This window comes from Zychaea mexicana (genome assembly GCF_025766255.1).
Source record: "Zychaea mexicana strain RSA 1403 chromosome Unknown BDB00scaffold_3, whole genome shotgun sequence".
Taxonomy (NCBI): domain Eukaryota; kingdom Fungi; phylum Mucoromycota; class Mucoromycetes; order Mucorales; family Lichtheimiaceae; genus Zychaea; species Zychaea mexicana.
In genome coordinates, this window is record NW_026516666.1 from 996,710 (window position 1) to 1,013,356 (window position 16,647).

The 16,647-nt window shown below is 40.5% G+C and overlaps 5 protein-coding genes across 5 annotated transcripts; 1 reads left to right on the plus strand and 4 right to left on the minus strand.

The window, feature by feature from the left end:
• The first annotated feature begins 534 nt into the window (after positions 1-534).
• On the plus strand, positions 535-4,860 carry BDB00DRAFT_798318 (cullin 4). The gene is made up of 20 exons (XM_053121603.1): positions 535-751; positions 860-978; positions 1,066-1,169; positions 1,258-1,330; positions 1,412-1,479; positions 1,575-1,673; positions 1,781-2,091; positions 2,174-2,289; positions 2,393-2,626; positions 2,712-2,761; positions 2,850-2,860; positions 2,932-3,039; positions 3,097-3,179; positions 3,278-3,388; positions 3,472-3,585; positions 3,653-3,764; positions 3,848-4,074; positions 4,141-4,239; positions 4,328-4,368; positions 4,453-4,860. Exons 1-20 carry the CDS (start codon positions 583-585, stop codon positions 4,499-4,501), a joined length of 2,298 nt encoding a protein of 765 aa, XP_052985364.1. The 5' UTR covers positions 535-582; the 3' UTR covers positions 4,502-4,860.
• Positions 4,861-8,659: 3,799 nt separating this feature from the next.
• On the minus strand, positions 8,660-9,175 carry BDB00DRAFT_798335 (uncharacterized protein). The gene is made up of 3 exons (XM_053121604.1): positions 8,944-9,175; positions 8,746-8,818; positions 8,660-8,679 (listed from the first exon to the last, which is right to left on the minus strand). The coding sequence occupies exon 1, from the start codon at positions 9,163-9,165 to the stop codon at positions 8,968-8,970; it is 198 nt and encodes a 65-aa protein (XP_052985365.1). The 5' UTR covers positions 9,166-9,175; the 3' UTR covers positions 8,660-8,679; positions 8,746-8,818; positions 8,944-8,967.
• Positions 9,176-9,910: 735 nt separating this feature from the next.
• Positions 9,911-11,280, minus strand: BDB00DRAFT_334111 (uncharacterized protein). The gene is made up of 5 exons (XM_053116982.1): positions 11,118-11,280; positions 10,946-11,035; positions 10,734-10,853; positions 10,532-10,637; positions 9,911-10,417 (listed from the first exon to the last, which is right to left on the minus strand). Exons 2-5 carry the CDS (start codon positions 10,995-10,997, stop codon positions 10,048-10,050), a joined length of 648 nt encoding a protein of 215 aa, XP_052985366.1. The 5' UTR covers positions 10,998-11,035; positions 11,118-11,280; the 3' UTR covers positions 9,911-10,047.
• Positions 11,118-11,381, minus strand: BDB00DRAFT_798355 (uncharacterized protein). Its single transcript, XM_053121605.1, has one exon. It carries the CDS (start codon positions 11,345-11,347, stop codon positions 11,159-11,161), a length of 189 nt encoding a protein of 62 aa, XP_052985367.1. The 5' UTR covers positions 11,348-11,381; the 3' UTR covers positions 11,118-11,158.
• A 1,697-nt stretch (positions 11,382-13,078) lies between these two features.
• BDB00DRAFT_867168 (uncharacterized protein) lies at positions 13,079-13,697 on the minus strand (the record flags this gene model as incomplete). The annotated part of the gene is made up of 3 exons (XM_053126312.1): positions 13,079-13,153; positions 13,243-13,470; positions 13,554-13,697. The coding sequence occupies 3 exons, from the start codon at positions 13,695-13,697 to the stop codon at positions 13,079-13,081; spliced, it is 447 nt and encodes a 148-aa protein (XP_052985368.1).
• Positions 13,698-16,647: the final 2,950 nt, after the last annotated feature.

Consider the following 16,647-nt stretch of genomic DNA (forward strand, 5'->3'; position numbering starts at 1 on the left):
ACATCGTGCATAAATAATTGCCTTCATGTTGCTTCGAATAAATGCTATCCACGAAAATGCTTAGCACGTATACGACTCAATTGCGTCTATCGTTAGCTCCGAACAGCTGAATACTATTGAGCGCTTCATATAGACAGTCAGTTCAATTATCTTTACTGACATGGTTTGGGATACGCGACCTATCAAGCAACATACTTGGCCCCGCCCTGAGAAATGAGACCGGATTTACAATATAATCGCGTTTCCACCCAATTTTTGACACGGAATACCACGTATCTACTGGTGATGTTGAATGTTTTCGTCCTTTAAAATGGCATCACAGGCAACAGTAGAAGCTCGAACCCGTTGTTGTTGTTGGGTGATTGACTGGCTTCTTGTATAAAGGAGCAGAAAGTTAGCGACTCAGGCCCTACAATCTCTCATCTCATGAACATGTTGCTTGTGGACAAATAGAGCGCTGCTTTTAACAGATAGCTAAGCATGGATGAAAGTAAAAAAAGCGGGGTGGAAAAAGAAAAGAAATAAGCGTGTGCATGATATTTGCAGGCCGTGAACCTCTTCCCCATACACTTGCTTTTGACAATGGATATGGATTACGAGGTTGGCGAACCAAGCGCCAAACGAATGCGCGTCGAGCATAAAGAACCAGATAGTCGACCATTCAGCTCCTTCCTCTCCAGTTCTTCTTTTCGAAGATCGAAAAAGCATCCCGTATTATCCGACAAAAAACTCATAGTTTACAATCTCAAAGGTTACAAATCCGATCAACAACAAACATGAGAAGGATTTTTCTCGTTTAACGATCTTTCTTTCTTTCATGCTACGAGAATAACTGAGCAGAATGTTCTTCATATTTTAGTGGAACGACCGCCACTTCCTGACCAATTCGAGGAAGATGCCTGGACTAAGCTGAAGCAAGCCATTCATGCGATCCAGAGTCATACAAAACCTACGGAAAGTCTTGAAGTGCTTTATCAGGTACATACATGCTCATATGGTTTCTTTTGCTCGTGCAGCTCTTTCTTAGCTACTGCTTCATATATGCATTTTTTATCTTTTGCCCAGCTATGTGAGAACCTATGTCAGTACAACCTTGGGGAAAAGCTATGCGATCAGTTTTATGCAGAGTGTAGCAGTTATGTCAAACAAGAGTTCGCAAAACTAGAAAAGTAAGTTCTTTTCCTCGCTTACGGGTTCACCAGGATAATAAGTGTATGACGCTCTTATACTGATCAAATCGGTGGAATGTATATTCAGCGATACTACCGAGGATGGAAGGACTTACTTAAAGTCTGTAGATGTATGGTGGAGAACTTACTGCGATCAATTGGTATGGCGTTATCTCATACATAACAGTGCTGCTGTAATAATGGATATATTTGACTCTTTGATCTAACTTTCACCTTTACAGTCGCAAATTCGTGCTATATTCCTGTACTTGGATCGTACCACTGCTGCCTCTTTATATGGCTCACTATGGTAATATACTTTACTTTTATCCTTTGCTTTGCGGCATTATATAACTTACGCGTTAAGTGACCCGTGGAGTCCTCATCGTTGTTCTACGTCAATAGGAACTTGGGTATGATAATGTTTGGAGAAGTATATCAGGATTGTCAGAAAGTACGACAGCGAGTGATTGAGAACGCTCTTGATCTTGTCCGATGCGAAAGGTATGCCCAAAAATTAATAGCAAGAGTAGTTGCGGATGGATGAACACGATCACCATATAAGAAAAAGGAAAAGAAGCTGATACTGCTAGTTTTTATCTTGTAATCAGAGATGGCAAGGATGCAGACTCACCATTGCTGCAATCGGTGCTACACATGTTAATCGATCTCAAACGGTACCACAGAGATTTCGAGCCTCGCCTGCTGGAAGAGTCCAAAAATTACTATGACGCAGAAGGCAATCGACTTGTGCAGGAAATGGATATGTCCATGTACTTGGAACACGTTGCCTATCGTATCCATCAAGAAGTTCAGCATGTCAATACCAAGAAGCTGTTTGATAAATCCACCAAAGTCCCACTTAATTCGATCGTTGAACATGAACTTTTGACGAAACGTAGTAAATGTATTTTGGACAAATGTAAGTGATGCTCTCTATTACTGTTGGGTACTCCTAAACGTTCAATATTATGGGAATTTCCCTCATGAATTCTTTTCTTTAGGCTTCACTTCATTCATGCAAAATAACAGTGAGGAAGATTTGTCATTGCTGTATCGACTACTACGGAAAGTAAACTCCTTAGATACCTGCGTCAAGTTTTTTGGTGACTACGTTAAAGTAATGTTAATAAATTGGTTTTCATATCTAATTTTGCACAAGACAAACCATTATAGCGGACTAACGATAGTATACTTGGAATACCAAACATGGATGAAAACAGAAAGAAGGTGTATCAATGCTTAAGAAGCGAGGGGTTTCTGATAAGGAGGTGGTTCCTTTGATCTCGGCATTTAAACGCAAAACCGACATTATCATGCGTCACAGCTTTGAAGGTGATGAACGGTTCTTTGACGCTCGTAAAGAAGGATTCCGTTACTTTATCAATTTACGCGAACACCGTACTGCACGGTTGCTGTCAGCATACACAGATCACGTAATGCGAAACTCAGATAAGGTACGAATTTATGAATAGCGTGTGGATCAAGTATTGCTAGCATACATTGTATTCAAGTTTAATCCTGGATGGGTTTATCCGTTAGACGGAGGACAAGCTAGAGAAAGGCCTTGAACAAGCCATGGCAATTTTCAGGTACGTCTTTTTTTTGTAGAGGAGCCGTGACAGTGAGATACATTCTATAAAAATTCTGGTTACTAAACTTATTCTCTAAAATATACAGGCTTTTGCACGGTAAGACAGCAAATTACATCCAATAATAGTAATGGGCTTATGGATGCTAAACTATATGTAAAATCAAAAAGGCAAGGATTATTTCCAAGCGCTTTACCGACGAGATCTTTCCAAACGGTTGCTCCTTGAAGTCAAGAGTCGCAATGCAGAGAAAAGCATGTTAACAAAACTGCGAAAAGGTATATACAGAATAGTCTCTATCATGTGATAAGTCAGGCTTATATTAGGCATTTTAGAATGTGGGTTGGCATACACTAGTAAACTTGAAGGCATGCTACGAGACATCAAATATTCGCATGATATGCTCAATGAATTTAAGGTAAAGAAAATGAAAGTGATATATAAGGGTGATCAGTACTAGCTATGATAATACCTGACCTTGGCTAACCAAAATTTATCTACGTGTATCTTGTCTAGGCAACTCCTGCATACAGTCAAACCGATATATCCTTTACTTTCAAAGTAAACATACTAACATATGGTTTCTGGCCATCATACACACCTATCCATATCAATTTGCCTGAAGAGGTAAGAAAATAAATGGAATCTTTTTTGTATTCTAATGTGTTTGCTGTTTTACGCATTCTATTAAACTTTTTTCACTTATCTAGTTTGATAAAATTCAAACAAAATACCAAGAGTTCTATAATGCAAAGTATTCAGGACGACGCCTTACATGGCAGAACTCACTCGGTGTATGCGACGTCACCGCCAATTATCCGCTGGTATGGGAATAGTCAACATGGCTGAGAGAGTATGACTACCAAGTTCTAAACAAGCAAATTTTAACAGGGTGTGCAAGAGCTGACACTGACGTTACTCCAAACAGTCGTGTTACTCATTTTTAATGATGATTCTAAAACGTCTTTGTCCTTCTCTGAAATTTTGCAAGCTACAAATCTTGGTATGAAGAAACTTATCTTTTCCCCTCTTGAGATATTGCCCCACCTAAAGTGCAGATATATACTGACAAATTGTTTTAATTAGATGAGCTGGAACTGCGACGAACATTAAAATCTCTGGCTTGTGGGGAACATAAGCTGATAGTCAAGTTCCCAGACGGAGAAAATGTGGATGATACGGATACGTTCACATATAATGAAGGATATGCAAGCTCATTACAGCGTGTACGGATGAACACTGATAAGCTCAAGGAAGTCATTGAAAGCAACACAACCATGCCACGAACAGTGCTAATATCGCGAGATCAACAGGTAGTTTATATCCATCGATTGGATCGGACAGGCTATCTGATCACGTTGCTTTCTTTGTTCATTTAGACGGATGCTGCCATTGTAAGAATTATGAAAGCAAAACGACAACTTAGTCACGGGGCGTTATTGGGAGAAGTAGTGCGACAAATCCAATTTCCAGCAACGGTAAGGATTCAAGGGGAGAAATTGAAAGGGCTTCTAGCACTTGAAAATAAAAATCTTCTACGTATACTGACAATGCGAATATAAATAGGCTCAGGATGTAAAGAAGCGAATCGAATCGCTAATCGAAAAGTAAGGATGAGGTTTTTTTTGTTGTGAAAAAACAACGGCAGCGGGCGCTTTGTAACTCACGCTACTGTTGGTCGCTGTTTCTAGAGATTATTTGATGCGAACAGAAGACGACGGATACCAATATCTTGAGTGATAGCAATAGTGGTTCTATGTTTTCTGCTGGAATAAAGCAATAACATATATTTCATCAGTAATATATACAGGTTGATGCGTGCAAAATTATCATGATAATTAGGTACCTTTCCAAGTGACAATACCTGCATTTATAAACGCTGTCAATGTAGGCAAAGGACCATACACAGGCTGAGTCAAACACTGCCATTGCGAAGCTATCGAGTTGTCAAACCCAGGGACTCCATGACCTCATTCGCACACATGGTCAACAGAAAACCCGACTTGGCTGTGAAAGTATACAATCAAGGTCTCTTGTCTGCACAAAAGGATCATTTTGAATATAGTCAATTGTCCGAGATAAAATAAAGGCTATCCGTCAAACCGAGACGTTCGTGAACATTATCGGTGACCTGCTACGCCAACCAGTGGACAAAGCCCTAGACTTTTTGGACCCGGGATGCAAACGGATCTGTTTAAAAGTGTCCAAGAAATGATGCGATTGAGTGTCACAGTGTCGTATTATGTTGTGAAAGTCAGTAGTAGTCAAACAAACGGGTGCCATTGATGGAGCAAGCTGTGTATGAAAGAACTCCTAGGGTCAAATTTATATCCATCGTTTGAAAATTACAAATCAATGCATAACGCCTTGAATGCTTGTAAGTATCCCGAATACATCAAGGAACTCACCTTAAAAAGGCACGCCTGCACTGTTTTCTTTGGCTTAACGGTTTGATGGAAGAAGAAGGAAAGAGTTAGAAAATGCGGAAATATGAGTATGAGGCAAAACATAGCTGTAACTAACTTGATCCAATGGCGATTGATTAACTGTCAATTGCTCTCTGGCAAATGCGACACACGCTGAAAACGCTTATAATCGATTTCGGATCACCGTTTACTACGACGACACTACGACGACAACTACCAAGGCAGTATCACTTTTACTTACTGTGCTTACTGTGTGTCCAGGCATCAAAAAGCTCTCGTACATGTCCAAGGATGACTTCATCTTAATGACAGTAGCAAAAGTATCAGCTATCGCAAGACGTGTCAAATCTAAAGCTTACCCATGGCAACGCCACCTCTTCTGCACTCTATTCGCACCTTTCACTTTGTCCAAATCTTCAGAAGCTGACTGTTCAAACGACAAGTGACAAGCCATTTGAAAGCAGTAACAGACCGATAACCGAAGTGTGCCCCAAGATAAAAATCCTCAGCCTCAACGAATCCATTTCGACGGGTTCATTGTCTTTTGCGTCAGACAACTCAGCTATTTATCAACAACATAAGACTATCGATAGCAGCGGTAGCAGCAACGGTATACAATATATGACCATTCTATTCGACGAGCATTTCGGTGATAAAGCGCCCTGCATCGAATCTTAAGCTCATTCACTACAGGAGCTTAACATCACATACGCGCAGAAGGGCAACCCTGCCCGAACCGCATTCCTCATCAGCTTATTATAAAAAACTTAAAACAGATTAGCTAAGCTTCATCTGACGTATGCACAGAAAAAGCATGCGTCCTTGTTTGCCACACCCGCACCAGTTTTAGTAGGCAAAGATCATCACACATAGTCCGCAGCTAAAAGATGTTGCGCTACGCAACACCTGTACCGCAAAATGCATACGCCGCTGCAGTCAATGATGAGTGTACTGACATTCCACGATAGACTACGTAGTCTCGACACATTGACACTCGACAAGGTTTGCTTCAGTAACGAAGTATCTAAGCACCACCCATCATTAGCCTCTATAATATATATATATATATATATATCATCTTTCCATGTACTTTAAAATTTGACCATCGAGCGATTTGACTTTATTCTGCTGATGCGTTTCTCTCGTTAGTCAGGTCTACGTCAATCCAATGCCTTGATATCATTGGTTGTCTGACAATGCTTAGATAAAGCACTTGATACAAGTTGCGTCTTCAACGTTGAGGGAGCAGAAACAACAACATCGACTTGACCAGATTAGGCTGCAAAACTTATCTGAAGCCTTGGCTGATGACACGCTCTCGTATTTTACCAAAGTGGATGGCCTCCAGACGATCTGTATCCAACAGTGTGCTAGCTTTAGCGCTAGGGTGTTAAAGAGCTTTCCAAGCACGCCAAAATTCTTCAGTTAAGCATACCAAGATACGACAGTGTCTCTCGGCTCTTCTTGTGGTCGATGATAGCGGTTTGGGAGGATACAAACATCCGGACTTACTAGAAGCGTCTCACCTGTAACCGTCAAAACTTTTATTCTGTTTCACCTTTATTTTTTCAGGCACTAAACCATATATGGTAATTTGTAACCCTCAAAAACACTGCTGAAATGTATAGATATATCATAACCATAGAAAAACAGCGTATACCCTAAAACTGAACAGCTAACCCTGTAAACCCACGCGCCGGTGGGGATTTATATCTCTTGGATTGTTTCTTAACAATCCTGGAAGCTTCATGAGTGGGAACCTTCGTCGACAGCGCCTGTCGTGGTATTGATGCGGGCATTTGGTGCATGCGTTGATTCCCTTTGGGCAGAGATTCTTCCATCTGCACCGTGCGTCCTTTTCCGGGTAGCCTTTTGCTTACGTCTTGGTGGTGGCATCTTATAAATGCAAGATAGAAAGAAAAGGTGTAGTAAACATATAGACGAGTATATATATAAAGATATATAACAAACAATTTTTTTTTAAGCTTAGCTGCTTTTCGGGGAAGTTAAAGAGATTAAAGCTGAGGTAAAAATATTGACGGTTATATGATAGGTGAAACGCACCATTTGTGGACTTAAAATAAAATCTATCTAGTTGCTGACAAGTGTAGTATAGACAAGCAAAAGAGTTCGTATAGTCATACTATTTCTATTTACTATCCGTTGTATGCTAACATCTCGAGGATCAATGATCAGTTTGGGTATGTGCGGGGGTTAAAATGACTCAAGTAACGATGGAAAGCTTTGGGGGTCTTTTATTCATCAAGAAAAATTAGAAATAAGAAGCGGAGAATAAATGCAACAGAAAGAAGGAAAGAAATGTATTAAAGCGTATGCATGAAAAGAAACAAAAGTTAGACAGCTGTTACAAAAGTAAAGAAACGAGTATGGAATAAGATACTTACCTCCCCCCAGTTTGTATCTCGTTGGAGTGGCCCTCCACTCACTCCATGACAGGCGCCAAGGCCTGCTCTTCTTCTCCTTCTTCTTCGTTTTCCTCCTCCTCTTCAAACTCGTCGTCGTGGGCATCGTCTAATACATTTTCTCCAGCGGGACGACGCATCGACGGTGGTCGCGATCTCAAATTACCAGTTTGGACGTATTGCATGAAGATACGACCAATGTTTCGGGCAGCATTATTATCACGGTCCCACAACTATATGTATAGATAATGTGAGCTTATGCGCAAGTCGCATGATGTATTATCAAGGCACTGATGTAATAAAACAATCAAATACTAGCTACTTACAGTAGGTACAGGACAATGATCGCAGAACTTCAATGGATACACGGATAATTGGGAACCAGCTGGAAATAAGTTTTGGTATATTATTACAACCATTAATATTAGCTATTGAAGCTCTCACACTGTTTTACAAACTTCTTGTATACACGATAGAAAGTAACAAAGCCTATATTACGTACCAGCGTTTTGACGGTCGTTGCAAGTCGATGTTGGCCAAAGGTTATGGCCGTCGTCATCCACACACCAGAGCTGCCGTCGGGCATTGTTCCTGTGTCCATCGTCTTCAGCACGTTCGCGGATCCGACGAATTCTCCGCTTTGTGTGCTCGCGACACACTTGAACACTTCCTGGACGGTCTCGAAATTGACGCGTGTTCGCATCGCAAGCACTGCACACAACACTGGTTCGATACTCATCGATGAGCATGACCATTACACGTCTTGCTAGAACCGCCCGGAACGTCTACAAAGTTATTTATAATATAGGCGTCAATTCATAGCAAGGACACTCGCTTCATTCGTCACTAATTAACGTTCCACCACGTCTGCCAGATAAATTTTCTTATTTACCTCAACAGGAATAGGTTCAAATCCTTTGAAGGAGGGCTTAAACCTTCCATCACCATATGCTACAATACAATTGTCTTCCACTCTGAATCCTGCATGTGCGCGGCGCGGTCGGCGAAACCGGCGGCGGTGAGCTTTGCGTTCGCGTTTGGAGGCCTTATTGAAGAAAGGGAGAGGTACCTTGAAGCAACCATATTAGCTTTTGCGACTTATCAAAGAAGTACTCATACACAGAAAGATACTTACATCTTCACGGTGATCCAACCCTATCAATCTGTTGGCAAGATTCTCCAATGCGCTTTTGCGCGCAGAAAAAAGAGTGAGTAGCGTTTCCCGGTGAAAGAAATGTTTGTTAAATTGTTCATGGATGCTATTTTTTTTTCAAAAAAAAAAAAAAAAACTAGAGTGAATACTCATGCCAAAATGATGATCACGGTGTTCCAGTATATATCGACATAGCTGAGTAACTTACTGTCTGTGCACGCCACTCAACATTCTGATGTAATTTCGGAAACCTTCCGAGGTAGGCGCTGAAGCCGGATGTCCTCTCAACATATCATACACCTCCTGTATCTCCGGGATATCTTGATGCGGATGAGCCTGTCGCTCGACATGAGCATAGCGTGCTCGATTTTTGTTTTCCTTTTGGAGCGCCCACTTGAACATGGACTGGAACCTGAAAAAGGGTTATGTACAAAATCAAACATGTTGGCATCAGATGTAAAAAGCGCGGACACACGCTCATACTTGCTAAAAGTAAATATACTGCACGCAGTACTCACTGGTATGTTCTGTTATTTAGCTGATATACGTGCTCTGCTCTCGCTTCAGGTGTTTCGAGCGGCTCAAGAGTGTCTACAGCAGTGACCAGAGACCGGATGCCTAAAGTAATATACAAAATATCTACTTAGATAACGTTACATATTTTGAGAATGATTAGATATATACCTGGGTCTATGAACACTGTTCGAAAATTATGAAGCCGCTCTGCATCAAGACCATCTGGCTCTTTGGAAAGATGATACATTCCTCTTCTCCACTGTGTGACGTCAATTTCACGAGGAAAGCGTTGAACTTGTTTGGAGCTAGAAGGCATATACTCTAACAATAGATTTATGAGATCTCGTCATGACCAAATACATAATTTTAATATTGCATGCTATGAGGGTACTACCAACCTCCACGCCGCGTTGTCACAGGCCTGCGAAAATGGAACACAATGGCGACACCATCCGTTTCGAATGTGTTATTGAAGAGTTTGAGCTCGCGGTCTTCTGGGGGCACAACACCTTGACCTGGGCACATCATATTTATAAATGTATATGAGATAGATGAGTTTAGATATAACTATCAAAAGATACCACTTTGTGACTATTCAAAATGTATACGGAATCTACCTTCGACTGCGTATCGGCAACGTCGCGGCTCTACGTGACCGATATTAAATAGCGACTCCCAGAAGCCTTCAAGCAGCTCAGGATCTTGCTGTCTGAAAACACGATATGACAAGCAACGTCCACGACCAGGAACGTTATTTGGTCTCTAGATTTATGCATCGATGGAAACAAGCCAGTAAATAAACAAATAACATCTTTTAATAACTGGAAACACAAAGAGAGTAAAAACGCATATCATTACCACAATATTATCCGGCACTTGTGCAGGATCTCGCTCGTCCACTTCGCGTACGATGTAATACATAGTTTCAAGGTCGACCGGCATGAATCCAATGCGGTGACTGGCAAGTGGTAGTGGAGTCCACTTGGGACAGAATTGGAAAGGCTGGGCTTCAAGTGACAGCCAGATATAAAAGGATAGCGAATTCACTAGCATTGCAGGGCCAGATATGGACGGTCGCTGTACTATGCGTGCGATATTCACGCCGGCATATGCTTGTTCGAATCGTGCAGTGTGTTGGCTAAAAAAGTTGAAATTAGGTACACCGTCTTAGTTATAACTGTGTGTTTATCTATGTGTTGTATCTATATAATCATCATAACAAATTAAAAAGAAATTATGTGTAATTTCTTACTTGAAATATTGAAGCACCTCAGTAAAGATTGCTGCTGGAATTCGTTCAATTAAACGCTGAGTCAAATGAGTTCTGTGCGTTGTGATCAAATTACAGATTTCTTTTGCTATAAGCAGATCACCATAAAAAATAGCGGTGAGATATTTTTCAACACTCCAGTATTACCAATTTAAGTAGAAAAGAAAATCATTCTTTTGTTTACCCATGTTAGAGATGCTGATTCGAAAGGTAAGGTTATGTTCATGGCGCAGATGACTCAGATATGCGACCCATAAACGCTTGAGAAAAACAGGAATGTTGGCGCATAGGTGGTTCATGGCATCTACAAATATTATATCCTCAGTTAATAAGTATTTCTATGGTTTAACAGATATATATAGAGCATGTAAGTAATTGCGTGTACACTACACTTACTGGTTTTAGCCTTTACTGCAAACAGCTCTGCTAATCGAGCCAACAAGGACATTGATAAGTCTTGACGAAGAACAGGAAGATCGTATAACGCTGTTAAGAAAGTCAGTATCAAACATCTATCATTGTTTTACATTTACCCAGTTTCAAAGCGTCATATCGGTATATCTAATACCTTCTCCTGTTTCCGCATTCCGGCGTTGTGGCTGATAATGATTATTGAAGATATCGCGTAGAACGGCGTAGCGGTTTGGAGTCTATTGAAGTCAATAATGTAAAAAGCTTGTCAGTGTTGCATGCTCCGCGACATACAGTACATATTATGCACAATTCATCCCAAGCAACAGAAATTATTCTCACGCGAGCCGGTATAGGTGCCTCTTGCGTTGGATTGGTGATCACCATCCGAAATGCCGTAGCCCAATACGTTTGATTGTCTAATTCTGGCATGGGTATCTCACCGTTGCTTTCGTATGCAAGCAGAGCATGCAGATTAATCAAGTTCAAGGCGTCTCTGCGAAGTACTTGGTACCACTCAGCTAACGAACGAAGGTAAGCCTTTAAAGCGGTAATATAAGATTGTTTTAGCTTTTCTGTCCAGATAATCATAGATAATCTTGGTGTCGGCTTTATAAATGGTGTACGAACCCTGTACAGCTCACGATTTCATTTAATGCTACCCTCAACTTGCATTTGCGACTGGCTAATCGCCATGTATATGCACGGCCGTAAAACGTGTCGCGAATGAAGTCTGGCTCCGGTTCTATGTAGGAAATAATATAAAGGTACAACCATAGTGAGTCTACTATATACATGCTCATAAAAATCATATACAGAAGACAAGTGGAAAGACAATATTAACAGTACCTGCTGCTCCTTCTTGCTCCATGTACGCTATTTCATCATAGGAGTACTCATTCTCGGCAAATGATGTAATGTCCGAGCTAGTGTCGTTGTCCAGGTCGTCATAGTAGTCATTAACGTTGTCAAAACCAATATTTTCGTCGTCTACATCCATCATAGCCGCACCATCGCTCGCTTCCGAAAAAGCATCAGTGGTTGGGTCATTATCGACGAGCATATTGTCGGTATCAAACGAGTCGATTGGTGACATAGTCATATCAGTGTCGCTGTCGTCCACGACACTGATAGACACCATTTTTAGTATTGAGTATAAAGGTGCAAGGCTTTATGAATATAAAACAATAGTGATAAGATAGAAAGAGAGTTATTGGAGAGAAAGTTGTAAGAAGGAGAAAAGAAAACCTTGTTTGAGAGAAGGAGTGCTGTGTGAACGTGGGTTGTGAATAGATAATAAGAGAAAAGAGATTGAATAAAAGACAATATGAAATACTGTGAGAGTCAAATATGAGATGATTTTTTTTGAATGAATTAACAACCCTTTATATACTCTTGGATATGCTGTCAAGACTTCCGTTTGGATGAACTAATGAATGGATCGCGGACATGCTAGGTTTCGGATGTTTCAAAGATGAAGAAGGATGGTAAGGTTGAGTTTGGCGGTCATGACAATGAACGCTGCCTTCCGATTGTAAAGAGTCATCTTTGTCTTGATCAGTGTGCTCCTTGTTTGGCGAATTTCACCTTTGTCTGTGCTGGAATTGGTATCTGCTCTTTGACATTGAACGTGTGACCAACCAATAAAATTTCAGCCTCCACCTGGCTCATTCAAAAAAAAAAGCTCTTTGACAGGTACACTTCGCTCAACTCATATAAGCTAGATTCAAAGGAAGTGCTGACTAACTCGAGAATAGGACAATGTGTATACAATGGTTGGTTCTGAGTTATTCTCGATTGTGATCCATGTTTGAGAGATCATTGATATGGCGCTAATTATATGATCATTCGTGTGTGTGGTGTTCTCTCTACTGCTTTCTAATGGTTACAAAGACGGCGGAGTGGGATGAGTTGTCCGGATCAATCTCAAAGTAGTGTGGTTTACCACAAGTGCACTATGACTTTGAAAAGGCACCTTTTATAAAGAAAATTCTTGTAAATAATTGATGCTAATACTCACAGGTGACTATTAACAAGAAGATATATCTTTTATGCAAATGATTAACCCATGTGTATATCACCTTTTGAGCATGTGAAAGAAAGATAGTCGTGCTAGGATTAAACCAGCGCCTCTTGGGTCCAATGCTTGTTGCGCCGATCACCTACGATGGGACCCCATCGAATAGGATGCAACTAAAAAAAGATATTAAGTTATCCAGCTTTTTATTTATTAATCACCTTCTATTATATAGTCAGTGTAAGATTGGACGATGATTACTTACATCCATTTTAAGCTGTATTTGCTCTGCTCTTTTAATTTCCCCTTCCACAACTCCTCTGGCATAAACGATTTCTCTATGGTTTATCTGGTGACGATAAACCTCCTCACATTCTTCTGGCGGATGATCCACCCGCGAAGTTATTTCGTTCCATGATAAAGGGGGTTTGGATGCGCGCAGCTTTGCAAGGTAATATCGCTGAGTTGGAGTCCAATGAGAAGGTAACGGTGGCTAGAAATATGCAACATATTATGATAAATTTATAATACACGATACCGCAATAGCTCTTTCTGTTTTTCAAATATCATACTCACCTTGTATTGACGATATCGTGCCTTGCAGGCTGAAGGTGTGTGGCGGTTGCCAATTATTCGCGCAATATATTCCCAAGACGCATGCGGATATTGCTGCTTTTGTTGTATCAAAATCGCGATATCTTGGGCTTCCCATAACGGCATGGTTGATAATGTTTAAATTGACGACGAAGGATCAAGAGGTTAAAGCTATTGTATCAGCATAGACACAAAAACTTAATATATCTGTTTATCTTTTTTGAAGACTCTGATATACTACCTGTCTAATTCTTGTTTCTCAATACGCTTCTTTCCCTGTTTAGTGCTTCTTGGTTGATGTGTATTACTATTGCTAATGATGACACATGATCCATGCACACTTATGGCTTTGCCTTTGTTGATAATTTAGATAGCGGCGCTATCATTGATCAGTTCACAAATCCCATGTCCCATATTGCAAGTCCAACAGCTTTATCCGAACAAATATATACCAAGTCCAACCAAGAGTATTAGAAAACAAAATATATGTAATAAGTATCTCTGCTAAATATTTATTTTATTCTTCATTGTTGACGAGAGGGACATGCATTTGGATTGATGATTTTTTCTACGACTGTGTATAGCCTTTTCTGTAGAACAATCAATTCTCTAGTTGTGTTGTAGATATGTTTGATTTGTTTCTTGCAAATAGATTATCAAGTTGATTTGTCGAGCGTTCATATTCAGCGAGCAGATCGTTTCTATGTTGCCGCTGCTGGTGCTGTGAGGATGGTGCTAGTTGCATAGATGCTGTTAATGTTGTTGACTAAAGATGATGCTGGTAATGACGATGATGCTGTTGTTGATTGGCGAGGGAAACTTTGGTTTATGATTACTAGAATGGTGGTGTTATATGCGCTAAGATATATATGCTTGCATGGTTGGTTACGCTTTTAAAATCTTCACAACTACAAGAACCAATAACGCCATTGCTATCAGTTTCTTCAAGCTTTAAAGTATACAATGCAGAACTAGCAAAAGATTGATAGGTAACCTATTGCCACAGTACGATCAGCAATTGTAAAAGTAAACGCACACATACAGAAGTGGTACATACATGATCATCATGGATAGTTATCATCCGGTCAGCTTCATCTGGTGATTTTTTGCAGGCTTCTCTTTCGTTTGTTAAGCTTCTCTAGTCGCTGTTGTTTCTTCGACACCAGCCAAAATACGTAGGACTTGAGCACGGTAATCATTTTCAAAAACTGCGTCAACATATAGATTACACGATCAGCACGATGATTGCGACTGTATGGAAGATATTTGCGTTTAAGTTTGGAATGCCAGCTTTCGATCAGATTATTTGTATGGAAGGACGCATTCTAAAGAATATACAACCGTGCATTATGTTGAAGCGCAAAATAAAGCTAAAACGAGCCTAAAACGTACCTCTCTCCAAGCCTTGCTCCAAAGATGATGCTTAGGATGCCCAATAGTCCAACACACAGCCATAAAATGCTCATATGTATCCCGCCAATTGTTAACCAAGCCTGCACAAATTCAACGACGGTTTTGCAATTCATCAAAGAACCAAGGGCAGAACGAGCTTCATCTCTTCTTTTCTTCGTATCCGCTGTTGACAGAGTAGTTTTGATCTAGAACCCAACATATAGAAAAAAGAAGGTTATATTGAATATACGATAATGTGGCTAACTAAATGGTACCTTGGACGTGATGTGCTTTTCCCATGCTCTTTTGATGTGCCAATGACACAGAAGAACTTGAACTTGATGACCATAAACTGCTCTGATGCTGTTAATTTCAACTGGACTGCAATCGATCATGATCCTTGTTGGTGTGTATTCAATTCTGTCTCGGAGCCATCGAAACCATACTTGCAAATTTTCACTATCTTCTTTATCTGTGATCATAAACGCAAGAGGGTAACCTTGTCCAGTAACTGTATGCTTGGCAACGATAGAAAACAGATACGCATCAGCCCGACCACTGATGATAGATTTGCAAGTCTTGTGTGTGGCATCAATACAGATCTCATTTGATTTCTTGAGCAGCTATAAAGCACATATGCATCTTAATATACGAACATTGCATTATATTTAAGTATATATCTTTTCTTACCAAAGCTTGTCGTGATGATATCCATGCAACAACAAAAGTAGAATCCGTGATATATTCCAACGTTTGATAACCTTGATCTTTTAAAAAGAGAAGCCACTTGACTACACTTTCTTTATCGATTAAATCTTTTCTTGCTAATCTTGACTGTTGGTTGGCGATGATATTCATGACATGATGCTGCTTCACACGTAAGGCTTCCGGGAACGGTCCTTCGCCTTCCTCGAGCTGATACCACAGGTTAGCATCTCTACAAGTTATCATCATAGTTTTGCTTTACATGTATAGATGATACTTACATCTTAAGTTGTTTATCAGTCAAACGCAGATGTTCCTGAATTTGATCCCACTCCAACTTGTTATTGACAAGTTCTTCGATCCATTTACGTGTTTCAGCGGGGAGTTGTGAGCGAGTAGCATTGGTTATCTCGGTAGGGTCATGGTGTTGATGTTGCCAGTGATATACAAGTTTGATTTTGCCTGAGAATAAGTATTGAATACGGTATCGAGCACGACAATTTACTTTAATAGATGGTTTTGCAAGTCGACGTTTTTTGATGGGAGCAGGTTCAGTTGAGTCTATGGGCAGAGCAGGGACAGCTGGTACCGATGTTTCTCTTGAGTGATCACAGAAAAAAGTGATGCTACGTTCAACTTTCCGAGGACGGCCGGTATTGTTTCGGCGTGCATCTGAAGCCTTGGGTACGGAGATGTACTTGTTGTTGGTGATGAAGTTGGCAGGCTGCTTGGGGTTTTCTTTAACCCACTCGTCAAGTTGTTGCTGGTTGTCAAAAATCTCTGTAACTACTTCGGTAGGGTAGGTGGGAAAGACACGGACAAGGTATCCAAGGCTATCAGATGCAGAGGCCATTGTTGTAGGTGAGCAATTGACAAAACAACAAAGGTACAGTTGCGACGCGTCGCTGTGGGAACATGAAAAAGTTTTACTCTGTGATTGAAAACTTCTCTGACGTAATTTTTCTTGATGAATAAACGA